Here is a 20,165-nt window from a genome sequence, read left to right as displayed (position 1 = left end):
GGAAGAGATTCCACCTAAATATTAAGAAAATCTTCCTGACAGTAAGAGCTGTTCAACAGTGTAAGATACTATCTTGGAGTTTAGTAGAATCTCCTTCTCTGGAGGTTTCTAAACAAAGGTTGGTTCTGTTGAGTGCTCTGAATGTGTGTTTTGGCATGGCAGGGGTTTGGACTGAATGACCCTTGGGGTTTCTTTTAACTCTTAAGATTCTATGATTTTATTATTCTAAGTAGCAGCTGTAGGCTCTTTCAGTATAAAAAAGAGAAGAGAAGGAAAGGAAAAAGGAATGTGGCAACATCTTTCAGATTAATTCATTTAATGTGTGGGGATACACAGACTGAGCATCACTGTTGTAGAGAATTGCCTCAACTTTTCTTTGGCCTCAATGGTCTTTTGCTCCCCCCCCCCCCCACCATGCCTTAATTTTTTTACAAGTATTGGGGCCATTCACTTAATCCATCTGACCTGGCGTCGGAGAAGAGTCAGTCTACTTGACCTGACGTGGTGGAGGTCTGCCTTTCTGATCCCAAAGTCATTTGAGTTAGCTAATCACACTGCTAATACACTCTGCCCTCTTTCTCTCCTGCCCAGGCCCGTAGCCAGGATTTTGATTCGGGGGGGGGGGCGAGTTTGATTCGGAGGGGGGTTGAGTCTGAGTGAAGGAGGGTCTACCCTAGCAAACCTTTTGTATTGTTACCCCAATACCCCCATGCATATGGGATATATTGAGCATGGTGATCAGATCATGATATGAATAAACATAACAGTTGAAATAATGTCCCAGTAAGGCTTTCTCGTGGACTCCCCCCCCCCTCCCCGGCTACATGCCTGCTCCTGCCAATAAAGGATGTTTCCAGTCCATGTCATTTTGAAACACTTTTTAACCTATCATTACATTCTGGCATTTGCACCTTTTAAAAAAAGATGTATATGTTTTTAAAAATACATTTTGAGTTCTAATACATGTGTTGCTGCATTGAAAGTATTGGACCATTCATTGGATAGCTAAGGTCTAATTCAAAGTCTACAGCTTGACAAAATTACATTTTTTGGGGTGAGTATGATACATTTTCTCTGTCTCTGTTTCTCTCTCCCATACATACCAGACACCTAAATCAGCAGGTCTTACACTAACATGTGAATTGGAGCTTGAAATCAGACAATGTGGCCAGTAACATGAAAAAAACATATTTTTTTTAAAAAAACACCCAGATATGGTCTTTTGGCTTCGTTCAGTCGTTTCCGACTCTTCGTGACTTCATGGACCAGCCCACGCCAGAGCTCCCTGTCGGTCGTCACCACCTCCTTCAAGGTCAATCCAGTCACTTCAAGGATACCATCCATCCATCTTGCCCTTAGTCGGCCCCTCTTCCTTTTTCCTTCCATTTTCCCCAGCATAATTGTCTTCTCTAAGCTTTTGGCTATTTCTGATTTTTTCTACCCTCTTTGTTTTTGGGTTTTGTTTTTGTATTTTTCGAAGTCTGTGCAGCCCCATTGGGGTTCTCAATGACAAAAAAAAAATGGACCCAGACTCACTATTGTTGTTTACTTTTGTTTTCTAGTATTGAACAAAAAGCCTTTCAAATATACTTGCTTGTTTTCTAGAACACATATACAGAAATCATGAAATTTGAGAAGCAGATGAGGAAAGAGACCATCATTCCCACTAAGCTCACTGAAAGGTAATGTGTGAATCAAGTCACATCTGAAAAATTAACCCTTGTGGCACCATGTAGTGATAGACATAAACAATTGTTTGGTCTTGAAACTGTCTGTCATCTAGTTAATAAGCCATGTTGTCTGGAAATTGTATACTTTAATGATAGGTTCATGATAGAGGCCATGGGTGGTCCAATGGGTTAAACCCTTGTGCTGCTAAGCTGCTGATGTGAAGGTCGGCAGTTCAAATCCGTGAGACAGGGTGAGCTCCCACTGTTAGCCCTAGCTCTTGCCAACCTAGCAGTTTGAAAACATGCACATGTGAGTAGATCAGTGGTTTCCAACCTTTGGGCCTCCAGGTGTTTTGGACTTCAACTCCCAGAAATTCCAGCCAGCTTACCAGCTGTTAGGAACTGTGGGAGCTGAAGTCCAAAACACCTGGAGGCCCAAGAGACTAGATCAATAGGCACCACTTCAGTGGGAAAAGGCAAAAAAGACGCTCCATGCAATCATGCCAGTGACATGACCAGGAGATGCCTACAGACAACTCAGGCTCCTCGGCTTGGAAATAGAGAAGAGCACCTCCCCCAGACCCGGAGTTGACCACCACCTCCAGAGCCAGACATGAAAGGAGAAACCTTTGCCTGTGTATTTGTGTTTCATTGTATTTCATTGTAATGAGGCATTGAATGTTTGCCTGTGTCTGTTTATATGCTGTAATCTGCTCTGACTCCCCTTGGGGAGAAGGGCAAAATGTTTAAAAAGTGGTGTTGTTGTTATTCTGCTGATTTCTGGATATGCAGTCTCTTCTCCCTGCTTTCATTTTAGATTGGAAGTACCTTGTCTTGACTGTTTCTCTAGGATTTGGAGTTAATTATCCAAATGCTTCCCCCTGTACACCTGTTTGGTTCTAATTTCCTATAATTTCTATTATGTATTAGCTCTTCTGTTGCACAGAACTAACCCCTATGCTGCAGAATTAGAATCATCTGATGGAGGAATGTCAATGTCCTATGGCTCATGTCCTTCCCTCACATCTTTGTCACCTATCTTCCACATAGCTGGATGAATAGTTTTCTAGTGTGGAGGGTTTTCTGTTTGAGTAAGCTACAAACTGTAGAACCTCAAGGCTTTTAGAAATATATAATGGTTCCTTGGTATCTGCTGGCATTTGCTTCCAAGATCCTCTGGGGATCCATGGATTCTCTAGAACAGGACTCTTAAACTTTTTCAAATCAGTTGTATAGTTATATAAAATAGATATAAATCAAACATTTATTGATAATAAATCGGCTTCTGCAAGGCTTGGTATTTTCTGCAGAATGCTGTAATCACTGCATGTTGATGCTGACAGAGTCATATAAAGTCTAAAACAGTGGTGTTCAGAAACATTTTACTGTTGTCAACATTGACAACAGTAGGGGAGCCCATTTGGGGATGAGACCAGCAGTTTAAGAAGCAATGCTCTAGACCAGAGTTTCTCAAACTGCTCCTCCAGATGTTTTGAACTTCAGCTCCCACAATTCCTAACAGCTGGTAAACTGGCTGGGATTTCTTGGAGCTGAAGTCCAAAACACCTGGAGGGGCACAATTTGAGAAACACTGCTCTAGACAACTATTATAAAGTCAGGAAGGTAGTACATGCGTAGTACTTTATTATACAGCCAGGCATTTATTGCTGTATTCCTCTTGAATGCATAGCAGCTTCCTACAGAACAAGTCATAGCTGAGTGTGCTGATTCCAGTGAGCCAATAGAAGCTGGTAGGAAAAACTATCACATCACAAGTAAATACTAATGATAATGATGTGATTGGGCATTAAAAGACCAATTTTTTTCACCCTTGTGTTGAAACATATCATATGAGATAAATGGAATTGTATTTCTTAGCATGATACAGGGCCCTGCTCTTGCAACCCCACCAATCACTGAGCTATTGAGCACCTATTCTGATGATGAATATATCCGGAAAATTCAGAAACGTCTAGAGGAAGACACCTTTGCTCGTGAACAGCGGGAGAAAAGACGCCGGAAGATGTTAAGAGAACAACTAATCGCTCATGAAGCACAAGAAGTGAGTTGTGTGTATTTGCCTAGGGGTTTTCAGATGATCTGCTGATAACAATGTAGTGAATTATCAATTCACAATAAGATACACAGCAGTAGTTAAAATTATTTAATTACTAAAATTATCAGCGCTTACTAAAATATACATAAACATCCCCAAAAGTATTTGTGTGGACCGTTGGGACCAAAGCCCACAATCTGGAATAGAGCATGCTTTTAGTTAAAATAACCAAAATAGAATTGTTTATGGAATTTTTAAAGTGTTCACTGGTTAAGATTCCAGAAAAAAAATCTCATATGGAAAAATAAAAAATTGTAAAACCATATTTTCACATTAAAAAATAAATTAGGAGGCATATAGAGAGGAACAGCTCATCAACCGGCTGATGAGGCAGTCACAGCAGGAGCGAAGAATTGCTGTGCAGCTGTTGCATGTGAGGCATGAGAAAGAAGTGATGTGGCAGAACAGAATTTTCAGAGAAAAACAGTTTGAAGAAAGGCGGCTGAAAGAATTCCAAGAAGCTCTTGACAGAGAAGCGGTAAATGTTATTCACTTTCTCCCCTTTATCTTGCTCATCTTTTTAAGCCTTGTTATTTGTCTTATAATCAGAGATAGGATGTATTTATTCTGATATAAATTAAGGGTGCTTGGTCTGCAAAGAGTAACTTTCCCAGGCTCTACATCAGTGGCTTTCAACCTGGGGTCCCTAGATGTTTTTTGGCCTACAACTCCCAAAAATCCCAGCCAGTTTACCAGCTGTTAGGATTTCTGGGAGTTGAAGGCCAAAAACATCTGGGGACACCAGGTTGAGAACCACTGCTCTACATGAACTTGTCTTCAAGGAATGTCTGGGATATGTGGTGAAAAGGCCTTAATTTCATCAGACCATGTAACCAGCAGAACACAGTGGACATGAAGTTTTGAAGGCATCATGATGGTGGAACAAAGGACAAATTCTCATTAGTTTATAGAGCTACTGTTTCCAAAAAGGATCTTTCATGTTTTAGTTTTCCTCTAGAGAAAGCTTGAGAAAAGTAATGGGAAGTTTAATTGTTCTTGACTTGCTGTCAGAGTTAGGAAACTTGAAGTTAAACATGAGCCAACAATGTCATGCAGCGGCCAAAAAAAAAAAAAAACCAATGAGATTTTGGCCTGCATAAATAGGAGTATAGTGTTTAGATCCAGAGAAGTCATGCTTACCCCTGGAATACTGTGTCCAATTTTGGGCACCGCAATTAAAGGGAGATGTTGACAGGCTGGACTGTGTCCAGAGGAGGGCGACTAAAATGAACAAGGGTCTGGAGTACAAGCCCTTGAGGAGTGGCTTAAAGAACTGGGCATGTTTAGCCTGCACAAGAGAAGGCTGAGAGGAAACATGATGATGGCCATGTATAAATATGTGAGGGGAAGTCATAGGGAGGAGGGAGCAAGCTTGTTTTCTGCCGCCTTGGAGACTGGCTTCGAACTACAGGAAAGGAGATTCTACCTGAATATGAGGAAGAACTTCCTAACTGTGCGAGTTGTTCAGCCGTGGAACGCTTTCACCCGGAGTGTGAATTTTTGGAGGCTTTTAAACAGAGGCTGGATGGCCATCTGACAGGGGTGCTTTGAATGCAATTTTCCTGCTTCTTGGCAGGGGATTGGACTGGATGGCCCACAAGGTCTCTTCCAACTTAATGATTTTATGATTCTGTGAAGGCAGAGTATAGTACACTCTGGTAAAGAAGGGACAGAAAACCTGTGGTCTCCCACATGCTGATGAATTATTTTTCCCATGATCCTGGATCAATTTTCATGATGGTTGGGCATGAGGGAAACTGGAGCCCAAGGTTCCTCAGTCTCTAGTAGGACCCCATCCTGCTGTGCACACTCGCTCAGCTTTCAGCTGTAACTTGTTTTGCTTTTACACTATTCTTTAAAAGTTTGGAGATGTATTGCTTTATACCTGTCAGATTTAGTCAGCATGGATTTTCTGGAATTAGTAAAACTCAGTCTTACCCAATAGTGAGATGAACATTTATATTATTATTACATTTTCGTAAGCTTTGGAATATCAGTAAATTAACAGAAGAAAAATTTGTAGGTTTTTTTTTTCATGTAGCACAGCACAGTTAATTATGTGCCACAACTTACATAGACCCTGAAGAGTTTGGGCACAATTTTTATGACACGACTCTTACTACTTTTAGTTCAATAGCACAGCATTATAATCCCTCTCCAAAAATGGCTAAAGTTTGACTGTATTTCTTATGACATGAGCCAGCTAATTGAGCAAAAGAAAATGTTATTCACCAAATAACCATTTGGCCCTTGAACTCTGTCATGAGCACAGTGTCCCAATAGCTGAAAAAATACCCCAATTGCTAATGTGGAAACTGAACAATTTTTTGTTAAGCCTACTACAAAGAGAATTATCCCTGTTGAAAAGGAAATGCTTTTTCTTAAGGTTCGTTCTACTATGTTCCACCCATATTGCTGCGTGTTACATAGCGTTTATGGTCTAATCCTTTTGGGAATGGGGAAGATCTAACCTGAGAAGCTATTTGAGGCCCTTCCCATCTTAACTATAATATTTGCCATGAAAGGGAGCCAGTGCTCAGTGTCTCATAGCTGATGTCCCTAGTATAACTATGTGACTGCCATTAACAATGGTGAAACAGTCATACTACTGTTGGCCAGGCTTTCTGATGGAATCACATATGCACCCCTGTCCACTAGAGGCCACAATTGCACTGATATTTGTGTGCCAGGGAAAATTACAGATGGCATGGAAACATCTTCAGAAGAGACATGATAGCCATGTGAAAGGTTGTCATAAGGAAGGGGGAGCAGGCTTGTTTTCTGCTGTCCTGGAAACTAAGACTCGGAGCAATGAGTTCAAATTACAAGAAAGGAGATTCCACCTGAACATTAGGAAGAAATTCCTGACTGTAAGAGCTGTTCAGCAGTGGAACTCTCTGCCCCAGCGTGTGGTGGAAGCTCCTTCTTTGGAGGCTTTTAAACATAAGCTGGATAGTCATCTGTCAGGGGTACTTTGAATATGCTTTTCCTCCATGGCAGGGGGTTGGACTAGATGGCCCATTTGGTCTCTTCCAACTCTATTATTCTGTGACCTAAGGCAGGGAGAAAACACCTTCAAGGGCCATGGTGGCTGGCAGGCATCTGGCTAGTAAGACGCAACCAACTGGAAGTTAAATGAAAAGAAAATGAGTCAACACTAGTAGTAATGAAAAAACAATGGCCTAATAAAGTGTGGGATGAACTGAGTGAATTCAGTCAGAATAAAATAGTTGAGTTATCATATTCATTATGATGCTAGATGTCTTTCAGGAATTAGAGAAGTATTAAAAATTAAATGGCTAATCTGTCCACATATTTTGTGTGCATCCTTGCACATCCTAAAGCAAGGATGGGCAACTTCAGCAGGGCAAAAGGGCTCCCTTCCAAGTTGGCTTTTAAAGGTCTATATTTCCTTCTGAAGTTTTTCTAAACCTTTGTTCACATATATAAACATAGCTACATATCTGTAAAATAATATTAAAATTAGCTGAAATTAAATTACCGGTATTCCGTAAATATTACCATTAAACATTCTGCTCATTAACAAGTAAAATTCCCCACTCACACTTGATAGTGGTTAGATTTGTATATAAATGAACTAATACTGATTTGTCAATATGATGTTGACTGGGATAATAATTTGATACTGAGCCAGAAAAAAACTAAATTGGCTATTATGTTGGTTGACTTATGCACTCATGGTAACCCTAGTTGAAAAATACCGCTAATTCCAGAAAATCTGTGCTGACTCAGACTGATAGGCACACAGTTAAAAACCTCTAATCTTCTAAAGGATATAGGGATGGGTGAACTACACCTGTGCCAAGGCCATGTTGTAGTGTTAAAGGCCAAACAATCTACTGCACTAAACAGACAGAGCACACATTACATTCTTAGCTTTACTAAAACACATCTCAGTTTGTCGTGTTATGACTGTGTATGCTGTGACAGCTAGAGAGGTTGAGGGCCACAAAAACATCCTTGGGGTTCACCATCTACATCTGTCTGAAAACCCTAAAGGGGTAGTGGCCAGGTTACATGAAGGAGCGTTCTTCCCACATTTCCTTCTGTACCCAAGAAGTTAACCTTTTGCGGCTCTCCCTTAGATCCCTACCACCAAAGGAAGCTAGTGGAGAGGGACTTTTCAATATAGCAGTTCATATACATAATATACTCTGCAGAAACACTTGCCTGGCAGCCACATTATGATATTTTCAGAATCAGGCAAAACTATGGTAATGCTTTCAGATACTGGCAATGTTTTATCGTTGCAGCTGATTTCACTTTTTTTAGTTTTATGAGTTGTATTGCTTATCTGCCTGCTTTTTCTTTTTCTTTTTTTTTTTCTTTTTTTTTCTTTTTGGTCGTGTCAGGAGCGGCTTGAGAAACTGCAGGTCACTTCTGGTGTGAGAGAATTGGCCGTCTGCAAGGACGTTGCCCAGGGGACGCCCAGATGATTTGATGTTTTTATCATCCTTGTGGGAGGCTTCTCTCATGTCCCCGCATGAGGAGATGAAGCTGATAGTCCCTCTATCCGCCTCTCCCCAGATTCAAACCTGTGACCTGCCAGTCTTCAGTCCTGCCAGCACAGGGGTTTAACCCACTGTGCCACCAGGGGCTCCATCTGCCTGCTGCTGATTTTTTTTAAACATTTTATGTTGTTTTATTGGGGTTTTTTTCTCTTTTAGAAAAGGGTACTATCTTACCATAAAGGCTTGTATATAAAGGAGTGTTGGCTGCTATGGATTAAGTGTAGCCTCCAGATTACAGATTAGTGCAACAGTAGCCTCTATTGGTTAGGGTGTGTTATTACCCAAAGGGATTTGCATTCTGATGTCAGGGCTCATTGAGTTTAGACAATTCCTCAAGGCAGCTGAAGACATACTAACTTACCCTATGTTTATGTTGTGTTTTGTGAGGAGCCATGATTGATGGGGAGAGGGGGACAAGATCTTTCCAGTTCCATCACATATGCAGAACAGCAAACTCCTTGTTTTAGGAAATTTGCTTTAGGGTACATAAACCTAATGAGGTGCCCACTTGCTTTCTTCATTCTTTTGTATATTAATGGACTGTTACAGAAAGAGTCTTTGAACAGTGAGAGATTAAAGAGAAAGAGTGGTGTATTGTGCCCCCCCCCCCCACTCCTCTATTGCCTGTTTTTATAAAATGTCTTCTAGAGGAAGCTTTCTATAATTGATTAATTAAAAGACTTTCTAGAGCACTGCTTCTTAAACTGTGGGTCCCATCCCCAAATGCGGTCTCCTTAGCTAGACGTTGGGGTCCTGAAAAAACTGAAAACAATAAAAGTTTTCTGAATGTTGCCTGGCGGCTATTTTAGACATTTGCACAAATATGTTTACATTTGACTCTGCAGAACATGCTTCAGCTATACTTCATAAAAAGGGAAATCAGCCTGCTTAGCAAGCCCTGCAAATGCTGCTTTGTTATCTGTAAATGTGTGATTTTTATACCTATTTTATATACTTATGTATATACCCGGGGTCTCGGGCCAAAAGGGGTCACGAGTGAAGAAGTTTAAGAAACTCTGTTGTAGATCACAGTATGGGTTAGTACAACTATCCTGGAACAAGGATTCAGGATTTTGAGGCTAATAAAGGGAACTTTCCAATGGTCTGCATTGCTGCAATCTGTGAGGAACATGCAGTGAAAGTAGTAGGAGAGGAGGGGGACATTATTGGGAGTTTAGTTTGGGTCAGCCTCTTCCCAATCCCATTTTGATCTACAAGTTCGAACAGGACTTCGAACAGCCATTCATCAACTTTAAGCAAATAGCTTGTGTTTTGCCTTAGGTTCCACATACCCTTAGCAGTATAACCAATAGTGATAAATGCTGGGAGTTGAAATTCATCAATTTGTGAAAAGTTGCCTGATTATCCTACATAGTGTGAGTGGTGCTCTACAAAGTAACATTAAAGCCCTTGCATTTTTTATATTTGCAGACATTTATAAATGCAACCAAAGTCACAAGTTGTACTGCAAATGGCCCTTTGCAGAAACATTAGTTCCATACAAAATTGGGGGAGGTATTCATGATAGTGGGAGAGAACAGGGCATAAAATTCTTGGATGTAGAATATCCTCACAGAGCTTCCTGGGAGAAACCCAAATGAGAAGGGTTGCTAAGAGCAACCTAGACAGAGGTTAACCTGATAGCAAAAATGTGTGTTTTTCTGTTTTGTTTTTTTTAAAAAAAAGAACTATCATACAACTCATCTTTAAATTATGCCTATCTGAAAGTACATGTGCTGGTAGTTACATGCTCTGAATACTTCAGTACACTTTTCATACTGTAGTCCATCCAGATATGAAGGTATGAAATAAGGGAGAAGGAACATAACCTGCAGAGGTAGTGTGTGAAGAGATAATATCATAGGCCAGTGAAGGTTTAATCTGTGCCCACATGTTCTCCCTTGAATTCTTTCAACCCACCATTTTTATTGTTCAGCATACATGGCTTTGGCAAGAGGGATAGTGATGCTGTACATGTTTTCCATTTGATTTATGTATTAATGTATTTAACTTGGCTAATCTGATGGCCATTTCTGTTTTTACCCCAACTCCATCTAGGCTCTTGCAAAACAAGAAAAAATTGAACTTGAGGAACAGGCTCATAAGGAAAAACAACTGCACGCCAAACTTGCTGCTCAGAGAGCTGAGGAACGCTATAAGAAGCATTATGCAATCTGTTGGGAGGTAGTTGAGCAAATCATAGACTTGGTGACCAAAATAGGAGAGTATCGGACACTGACAAACAAGTAAGTTGCCCTTTTCTGTGCCAGGATTTTATGTTTTAAAATTGTGGGCAATTCGTTTTGGTGATGTTGCTGCTGGTGAAACTGCTTCCGTAGATAGTTTGGAAATCCCCCTCCTGTTAGTAAAGCTCCTCTCCCATACAGCACCAAATTGGAATGAGTTAGAAGCTGCTGTTCAGCCCTTGGGGGTACATTGGAAAATTAGGGGAGGGGGAAGGTTCCATTTATTCATTCGTTAGTCATTGATTCCAAAACTGTAGAAATAGATTTTCCTTCAGTAGGATCTTCAGGAGTAAAACAAGAAAGGAACAAAACATCTGTAGGTGTAATAGCTGTGCCATAGTTCATAGACTTATTACTGAAACATCAATGCTGGTGTTGTTTTGCTTAGTCTTTCAAGTCTCCAAGTGGAATTCTCTTCTCACCACTATTGGAGCTCACTAAATGCCTGGGACAGAATATAATTATTTGGATTCATTTAGAGCACAGCACAGGCTTTTGATCTGGTAGGCTTGGATCTACTGTCCCTCCTAGGGCCCATGTGCATGGATAACTTAGGTATAAGTGTTGCATTCACCTCACTGCCTAGGAGTGTGAGATGCTCAAGGTGCAGCCAGTGACCTTTGATAGCCAAGTGGGGATTCAAACCCTGTTCTTCAGGGACTAATTTTAAGCCACTAGGCCATGCTGGTTCAATTGTATTTATAAGGAAGGGTCCTTATTTACCTTTTCTATTCCGGAGTGCACCCATATGCTGTCAAGACCGCATAATTGCTATACCTTTGCTCTATTGTATACCTGCACAACTGGTGGCACTCCATGTTTTTGGGGCTTCAACTCCCCGAAGCCATAGCCAGCTGGTCCAATTGTCAGAAATTCTAGGATCTGAAATCAAAAATACTAGGAGGCCCATAGGCATGATCATTAAGAATTTTAAAAATCCAAACCTATGGCATAATTCAAACCTTCTTCCCTCAGGCTTGGAATGTCTTCCCATGATGCTCACAAGCTCAGTTCTTGGTGGTAATTAGCCCAAATACTGGGAAAAAATGCAGAATATAAAATGGAGTTGGCAGATTGGGAAGCAAACAATGAACCTGTCAAGAGATACCCCTGTAAATTCGATTGTTAGTGATTCGTCAGATCAATGGTTAGACCTGAAAAGGAATTGGTTCATCTTGGTCACCTGATTCTCCTACCTTTTGAAGATTCTATCCACCAATGTCTCCTATCTGACAAGGGGGCATCCTCGTTTTCCTCCACTAACCAATGTGCAAACCATTGGGTAGCACAAGATTGTAAGAAATATTGATGACAAGCCTCCTTAGCATTGACTTTTGCTCTCTAATCTTTGCCTGCTATTTAGCTTGTCTTTTTCCTCATATGTTTATGGTTAGTAGGTAGTTAAATGTAAACCCCAATGAGCTATACATTCTGCTTCTCTCTAGTTTTTCTTCACAATCACTGTGATGTAGGCTAGACAAGAGAGGGTGACTAATCCAACATCACCCAATTCAGTTTCATGGCTTAGTCAGAACGTAGCCAGAATCTTCCTTTTTTCTTCATCATGCCAATTACTGTATTATTTAGAAGGAAATGTAATCAGGGCTTAGCTTAAGAGCTTTTTCTGATGAGGGTGGGTAATAATGAAAGACTTCCTGGACAAGAAACAAAATATACTTCATAATTTCAAGGAGTACTCATTTTCCCTGAGCAAAAATACATGCTCTCATTTTGTGTTCTTTTAACTTCCATGCACCAGAATTAAAAATATACTTATAATAATAAATAATAATATACTTTATTTATATTCCGTTCCATCTCCCCAAGGGGACTCAGGGAGGATTACAGAACACATATATGGCAAACATTCAGTGCTGTCATACAATTAACAAGGATTGACAATACATAAACAGAGGTAAAGTCTTTCCCCGTTTCTGGCATCTGGAGGCGGTGCTTGACTCTGAGATGCTGACGCTCCATCTTCCATGCTGAGGAGGTTTGTCGTTCTTAGACATCCTCCCAATAAAAACGCTGCATGTCCTTATGGATGTCTTTTATGACCTCCCGCTTAAAGCAATACCTATTTATCTACTTACATTTCTGTCTTCAATCTGCTAGGTGGGCAGGGAGCTGGGGCTGATGGCAGTTGCTCACCCCAACCCAGGCTTGAATTGCTAACCTTTTGATCAGCAGGTTTTTCTGCAGCTTAGTGGTTTAACCCACTGTGCTAAGCCCAAATTTATTGAGTTTTTGACCACTGAGAAGTATAGCATAATGAAGTTTGAAGTTAGCATTGCAAAGTATTGGAAAGATTTAATGTGTGCTTTTTCTATATCTTAAATTCATGAATAATTCCAATATTTTCCCTCAGTCTCTACTAGAAAAATCAAGTAAACTGTGTAATTTCTGCTTCTTACCATCATGATTTGTTTAGAAAACAGTATGGGCTGGTTTCCGGCCTAGTGTATTACTTTGGATTGGACAAAAAAAAAGTATCCAAATGCCTAAACAATAGTGCAGTACATGACAAGTGGGAAGCTAGTGTGGTGTACTGGTTTGAGCATTAGACTATGACTCTGGAGACTAGGATTCGAATCCCTGTTTAGCCACAGAAACCCATTGCGTGGCTTTGGGCAAGTCACTCTTTTAGCCTCAGAGGAAAGCAAAGCCAAACCTCCTGTATACAGATCTTGACAAGGAAGTACCTTACAGTCACCATAAATCAGAAACAATTTGATGGAAGGCACACAGCAACAGCAACATGGCAAGCAGCTGAAATTTAAGGATAACAAATTCAAGTGTCTTTTTATTGTTGTTTTATTGGATTTTTCCCACTCCCACTCTCCCCTCCTTGTACATGCAATTTATACATCAAACTACAGAAGTTACATTTGAAATATCAGTCTCAGTCTTAATTTTTCTACTCCACATCTTAGCACATTCTCTAAATAATTCCTAACTGGTTCCCGCATCCTCTTAGTTATTGTAACCTTTTCAATTTTATCTATATTATTCCATTTGCAATTTGTTATTTCCACATTTAACATATTAACTATATAGTTATACCAATTAGTCAATGTCCATTTTGTTTTATCTTTCCAACCCCTCACTAAAACAATTTGTGGACACACTATTAATTTGTTAACCAATTTTTCTTTTTGTATATTCTTCACTCCTATTATCCGTGCATGTAATATATTTGTAATAACTATTACTATTTGTAAGTTTAACGTTCTATTGATTTCTCCTTCAATGATTGAAGTAGTTTTTCAAGTGTCAGTTTTATAGAATGCATATTTGTACTTCCATAATAAAATATCAGTCCAGATGCATGAGGTTTAAGAAATCTCTTGATTTGTAACAATCTCAATGGTCGCGTACTTGGGTAGAGGAAAACTTGATGCCAGTTGATGTTCAGCACAGAGAACTGTGAATGGAAGGTGTGTATCTTACATCTGAAGAACATATGGAATCTTAGAGTAATTTTTTTCATGTTATTTGTTGAATGTTTTGATTGATAAATATAGTTCTTGAATATAAATAGAGATGATTACAAATTTATTTATTTTTATTTCCATAGCCTAATCCCAATAAAAATAATGCGTGACTGGAAGGAGCTATTTCTAAAAGGGAAACCAATTTATGAGCAGGCTGAACTTGATCCTTTGCCAACTCATCCAACTCCAGATCAAATAGTAGAATTGGAAAAAATGATTATACTAGATGAAAAAGATTATGATGAATACAAGGTACTCCCAACTGATACAGCCTAAAATTGTTGCCCGTGACAACTGCCTTGTGAATGTTGCACAGATTTCATATAATCCTTTATGATGGTTTTACATACATGTTAACATACATTGGTTAAACATACAAGGTTACTTCGTAGTCTGTTTATCAGGGACTAGGTGATAATGGGCTTCATTCGCAGTTTGGAAAACTGTGTTTTCAGTAATTTGGCTGAATTTGTGATCATGTATGTTGTGATAAGCAAGAACATAACTATAATTTGAACAGAAGTCAAGCTGTAGTACATTCCACAGCGCTAGAAAATGTAAGGACACAAAATGTAATGCATAATAAACACTACATCTGTCAGAGAGTGAGTAGTCTTATTTCATACAATATGGTTGGTATCTGATAAAAGACAGCTGGTTTATTTTAATAGTCAAATTCTTGAAATTTTAAGATCAGAATATTTTGATTTGACATAATACATAATGAAATGCTAAACATTTGTCTTTTTCTGGTGCAGGTCTTCAAAATAATTGCCTTCCAAAAGTTCCAATTACCAACTTAGTTGCTTTTTAGGGAAAAAAGACACCCACCCACCCCCGTGAGCACACACACACACACACCGCTACCTTGTTGAACCTGCAAAGCACCATCTTTGTAAATAGCCTGTGATTCTTTTAAAAGTTTTGTTTGGGAAATGAATACCGCATTTATAATCTTCTTTGTGCCCACATCCTGAACAAATTTGTACGTTCTATTTTGTACAAAGTAGTAAATCTTGGTTAGGAAGTTTGTGTGGGGGATATTTCAGTAGAACAGCAGCTTAGTTTTGTTTTGTTTTTTTCAACTTAACCTCTGTAAGTGAAAGTTGTTTACTTGCTCATATGTCACATGAAATAGATAATAAATTTCATTGGAAGAGCAAAGACTGTTAATATTAATACTGGTATTTGAGCAATTGGGCTCGATCAAGTTTTGTCCATGCTTAGACCTGACCCATTGAAATCAAAGGCCTGTCATGACTCATTTTTAAAATGTAGTGGGTGTTCCCTAATTATTCTCCATGCTGCTGTAGCAGCAACTAGTTGCCATTAGGCTATCCCAGTGGAATCAGAAAAGGCATAACATCTGTATTTTTCACTGAATATTTTGGCTAAAAGCAGATAACATGGCAGCTTGAAAGCATTCACATTATACAGTCATAACATGCCAACATCCTATGAATCCTGTGATTTACTGTTTGGTGGGGCAAGTAAAGACAGTTATATGTATGCATCGACCCATGCACTAACCCTGCTAATGCAAGGACACTTTACATATGATTTATATTTATTCTTTAATTTGTATACTATCTCTTTCCCAAAAAAATGAGATTTTGTAGTGTGCAACAAAGGTAAAACACCTAAAACATTATAGTGCAAAAGGAAACGCAATAATACAGAAAAAGCTATGTGGTTTGTAACAAAGGTAAAATACCTAAAAGGTTATAGTGAAAAAGGAAACTTAATAATACAAAAAGCTATAGTATAAAAACAGCAAGAATTTGAAACAGTATAAAATCACTGAATCATGTTATCTATGGCATATGGGGACAACAAGACTATGTGCCCCTGGTGAAGAGAACACTTAGCAAGAGGATTCTAGTTCTATGGAATTCAGCTTTTTTGCGCTCATCTCTAGGTAACACATAATGCTTTCATACTTATCAGAAATGGTGTTTTACTAAAATAAAGTGTTTTTTGTCACCTGTAATCTTGATGCCATACAAGATTACACACTTTAAAGCGGATTTGTCAAGTCAATTGATTTTCTGTGAATGAAAGCTCAGTAGTCAAAGGTGAAGATTGGCTTACAGTGTATGCCTTTCATATGTGCCATCGGTTATTGTCACTGCTGGATTGAGTGGCTGAGACCTTGTTATTGAACTTTCCTTCAACTATAGTAAACTACTGCCCACAAATTATCCAAGAAATGATTAGGATTTCCAGTATAAACTCAGAAGTACTGAAAGAACCAACTCATTTGAACTAAGGTGCTCAAGGAGAGTTCTGCAAAGATACAAATAAATGGATCTGGAGCAACTTAGTCCTGAACACTCCTTAGAAGCTAAGATGACTAACATTAGACTGTTGTACTTTGGATCCATCATGAAAAGACAACAATGCTAAGCAAGGTAAAAGACAGTAGTTAAAGAGGAAGACCCCATTACAAGTGAATACACTCATCCAAGAGAGCCAAGACCCTGAATTCTCAAGATCTGAGCAGGCCTGTTGGTAAGAAGGTGAATTGGAAGTCATAGAGTTGTCATAACTTGACTTGGTGCTGACTTTACAGGTAGAGCTTGAAAAGAACTTTCCATGAAACACTGGAGTGTCATTTCTGCCCTTGAGAGTTGTGACAATATTTGGCTGTATAGAGCCCTGATTCATTTCAGTGTACAGCAGCTTCCTATGTCCACCTATGGGTACTAGTTCATAAATACAAAGTTGACTTATACACTAACCATTGTTTTGTTTAGTAACTGCGGGTATCATCAAAAACCTTGATCACCTCTAGTTCTCGAAGAAAACTGCCCTTCTCTCACTCCCCTTTTACTGAATGTGAATCATCTAGGTTACCATAGATATGGCTGTTCTATTTTTCTGATACCCATTTGAAACTTTCATTTAAAAATATCTAGAGTCTTTGAGATCCATTCAATGTGATTCATGAGTACAAATCACGCAGTGTCTGTCCAAACCCTAACCATTCTCATTGTCTCATGATACTGCAGAAACAAGTAGGTGTGGGTTGTCAATGTTGTAGACTTCCATGAAAATCCATGGTTCCATAATGTGTGATCATGGTTTATTTTCCTGGTTTGTTAACATAAGTGATATTATGGAGCTTGGCTTCAGATTAAAACTAATATGTAACAGGGTAGGCAGGCAGAAAAAGGATATTAGAGGAACACCTGGCCTTGATTTGTAAATCCTTAATTCATATAAAATCAATTAGTTACTTCTTAAACAAGATATCTGCAACTTGCCATTGAACAGACCGCGCTCTGGCACCATGAGATGCAGAGCCAGCCTTCAGAAATGGAGCCACAAAGTGGAGTCCATGACATGCGAGTGTGGAGAAGAGCAAACCACCAATTACAATGCAGTTTGAGCCCTGCCGCATGCACAATGGAGGACCTCCTTATAGCAACACCACAAGTGGCCAACTTGTGATCAAAGGACATGTAATATAATGCCAAGTTTTTAAATGTTGTGTTTTAAAATACATTACAACTGTACCCTTGGCTCGCTTATGATACGATAAATAAACAAATAAATAAATAAATAAATAAATGCAACTTGCTGTTACATCTGAATGAGAAAATGATGTGTGTCTATCAATGATTTGAATGCTGTTTGTATTCATGATTTGTTAAAACTTTGGCAAGGCAAATACTGGCCACTGTGTGAACATAAAATTGAACTAGGTAGGCCTTTAGTTCAATCTAGTTTATTCTGATCCATCTAGTTGGTGCTCTTTTTATATTCCTCATTTAGTTGTTGTTGTTGTCACATGCACGAATATGATAAGCCACTACTTCAAAGCCACCATGCGTGTATGCAATCCATACATGTGCTAATTAACTGGGAAGTAATGCTAGGGAAGCATGGATATAAATTCCACACACCAAGACGATTCTATTGGTGTGCAGGAAAAACATGTGGATGTATATTTCTTGAGTAACTATAGATTTGGAATTTTCCCTGCTTCCTATCTAGTGCTAACATTTGTAAACCGTCATGAAGATTGTGGTATAGAAATAGTTTTAAAGAGATTGCACTCAGAGCTTTTTACTTTTTTGATCAGATGTAAATTCTGTCCAGTTCGGTGAGATTTCCTGCCAAATGTCAGTCTTAATTTAGTATCTTTAGCAACAGTACTGAATGGAACATTTAAAATTATATTATGTTTTGACTTATTACAGATTATGATTGAAGAATGGTATCCACCTGAAGAAATCAGAGCAAATAAGCCTCCGCTCAGTAATATAATACTAGGTCATGTGGTTCATAGATTGATGGGACTCTTCTATCCTCCAGAGCCTGAGCCACCTCCACCTGTATCTTCTCCATTTCCAATCAAGGGATGTATTTTGGGAAAGCTCTTCAGTGGCAAAACCACATGTTTAAAGTTCTTGGAAGAAGGTAAGGCTTCTTTTTCCTTTTCCAGGAAACTCATTTTTCACTATTAGTTATTTGTCCAAGATCTCTCTTAAAAAGGATCCTGTCAATAGCAAAGATAAATTGTATTAATAGTAGATATATGCTGCTAAGTGTGATTTGCATAAACATATTCTAGGGAAAGTTTATTACACTTGGGTGTCGTTTACAATTGAACTAAACTACAGAATTGATTAAAGTAACAATTTCATATGAAGCTGTTACTACAGGTAGTCTTTTTATACTTTTCTACCCCAACAATCACTTCTGAATGTCTAGGGATCCATTTTCAAAGGTCCTGGGTCTTATGACCTTACACTTTGACTTAGATTGAGTCTGTTTTTGCTTAGTATAATCTCTGGTCTAACATATGTAAGCTCTCCAAGGTTTGAGTAGAAGTCCTTCTCAACTCTACTTCACTTATTGCAAGGAGCACCAGGGTCCAAACTTGAGATCTGGTGTCATAAAACATGTACATTATCCCCCATCCATTCCTATCATGTTGACAGATACAGGCCCCCAATTTTGGGACTAATTGTCCTAGAATACAACCCATCAGAAAAACGATCATTTTTCATGAAATGGCCTAGTCAATACTTATGTGAGAAAACTCACTAGTGTTCTTTTATAATGTTCTAAAATCCAATTCTTTGATCTCCTTTTATGTATATCAGTTTGCAACATCCATGTATTATCTATTGATACGCTAATCGCAGAGGCTATCAAAGCTTATCATGAGAAGGAAACGGCAAGTGAAACAAGTTTGCTTCAAGTCTCTAAACTGGATGTCATTTCCATGGATCAAATTGCTGTAAGTCTTTTAAAATTCATTATAGAGTGGTAAATTGCAGCCAGGTCCTCTAAGGGTGGCCATAACAAGCAACATTCAGTGATCCATTTCTTCTCTCAGCCCTGACATTTGGTACCTAAGATGACCCAATATGCCTTGGCCTCAGAAGCAGAAAATCCAAATAGCATTTTCCTCTCCATCTACAAAACCACTATATTGAGCCTTATTCACATGGACTGTGTTCACATAGACTGCCATATACTTGGGCAAATTCTTTTAATTTCATCAGGATTTATAATTGGCAACTTCATGGCTGGATTGATACTGCGAATGTCTCTGGGTAGTGCCTGAAATCTGCTTCTTTGGAAGCTGACTAAATATTTGCTCAAGATTTAGGGCCCAAGTGTCCATGGCTTGGTTCTTGCCTGTCCTGTTGCAATTTTTAGCATTTTGTTTGATTCTTTAAAAATATATCTTGCATTCAGTGATCTAATTTGTCTTAAAATTTATTCATGATTGGCTTTTAATGCCCCATCTTGAGATTCGTGGTGATGGAACAAGATAGCGATAGGAAAATTTAATTGCTGAGACTGATTGGCAGAAAAATCAGGACAGACTAAGGAAAGTGCTTCTGTGCACAGAGCATTTAACTAATGAATAGAACTCACTGCTAGAAGACGTGATGAGCACTATCAAATGACTTCATAAGGGATTAAGTTAATTTTTAGCAAGTGGTTATAGATAGAATGATGAATTACACGCTCTACATGGGGTTGCCTTTTAAGACTGTTTGAAAGCTTCAAGTTGTTCAATGGGTGGCAGCCAGGCTGCTCACTGGAGCAGTGTACAGAGAGAGGACATCCCTCTTGTAGCA

General features: G+C 38.9%; 1 protein-coding gene across 1 annotated transcript in view; it reads left to right on the top strand.

Moving 5' to 3' along the window:
* SPEF2 (sperm flagellar 2) overlaps window positions 1-20,165 on the top strand; it is a 99,729-nt gene that overhangs the window by 16,155 nt on the left and 63,409 nt on the right. The window contains exons 6-12 of the mRNA XM_067464638.1: window positions 1,606-1,682; window positions 3,549-3,732; window positions 4,076-4,264; window positions 10,377-10,564; window positions 14,145-14,313; window positions 18,267-18,486; window positions 19,176-19,312. Of these exons, the coding sequence (XP_067320739.1) occupies window positions 1,606-1,682; window positions 3,549-3,732; window positions 4,076-4,264; window positions 10,377-10,564; window positions 14,145-14,313; window positions 18,267-18,486; window positions 19,176-19,312 (1,164 nt within the window). The remainder of the gene's footprint in view (window positions 1-1,605; window positions 1,683-3,548; window positions 3,733-4,075; window positions 4,265-10,376; window positions 10,565-14,144; window positions 14,314-18,266; window positions 18,487-19,175; window positions 19,313-20,165) is intronic.

This window comes from Anolis sagrei, chromosome 2 (assembly GCF_037176765.1).
Source record: "Anolis sagrei isolate rAnoSag1 chromosome 2, rAnoSag1.mat, whole genome shotgun sequence".
In the NCBI taxonomy this organism is placed as follows: domain Eukaryota; kingdom Metazoa; phylum Chordata; class Lepidosauria; order Squamata; family Dactyloidae; genus Anolis; species Anolis sagrei.
This window is presented reverse-complemented; position numbering and strand designations above follow the sequence as displayed.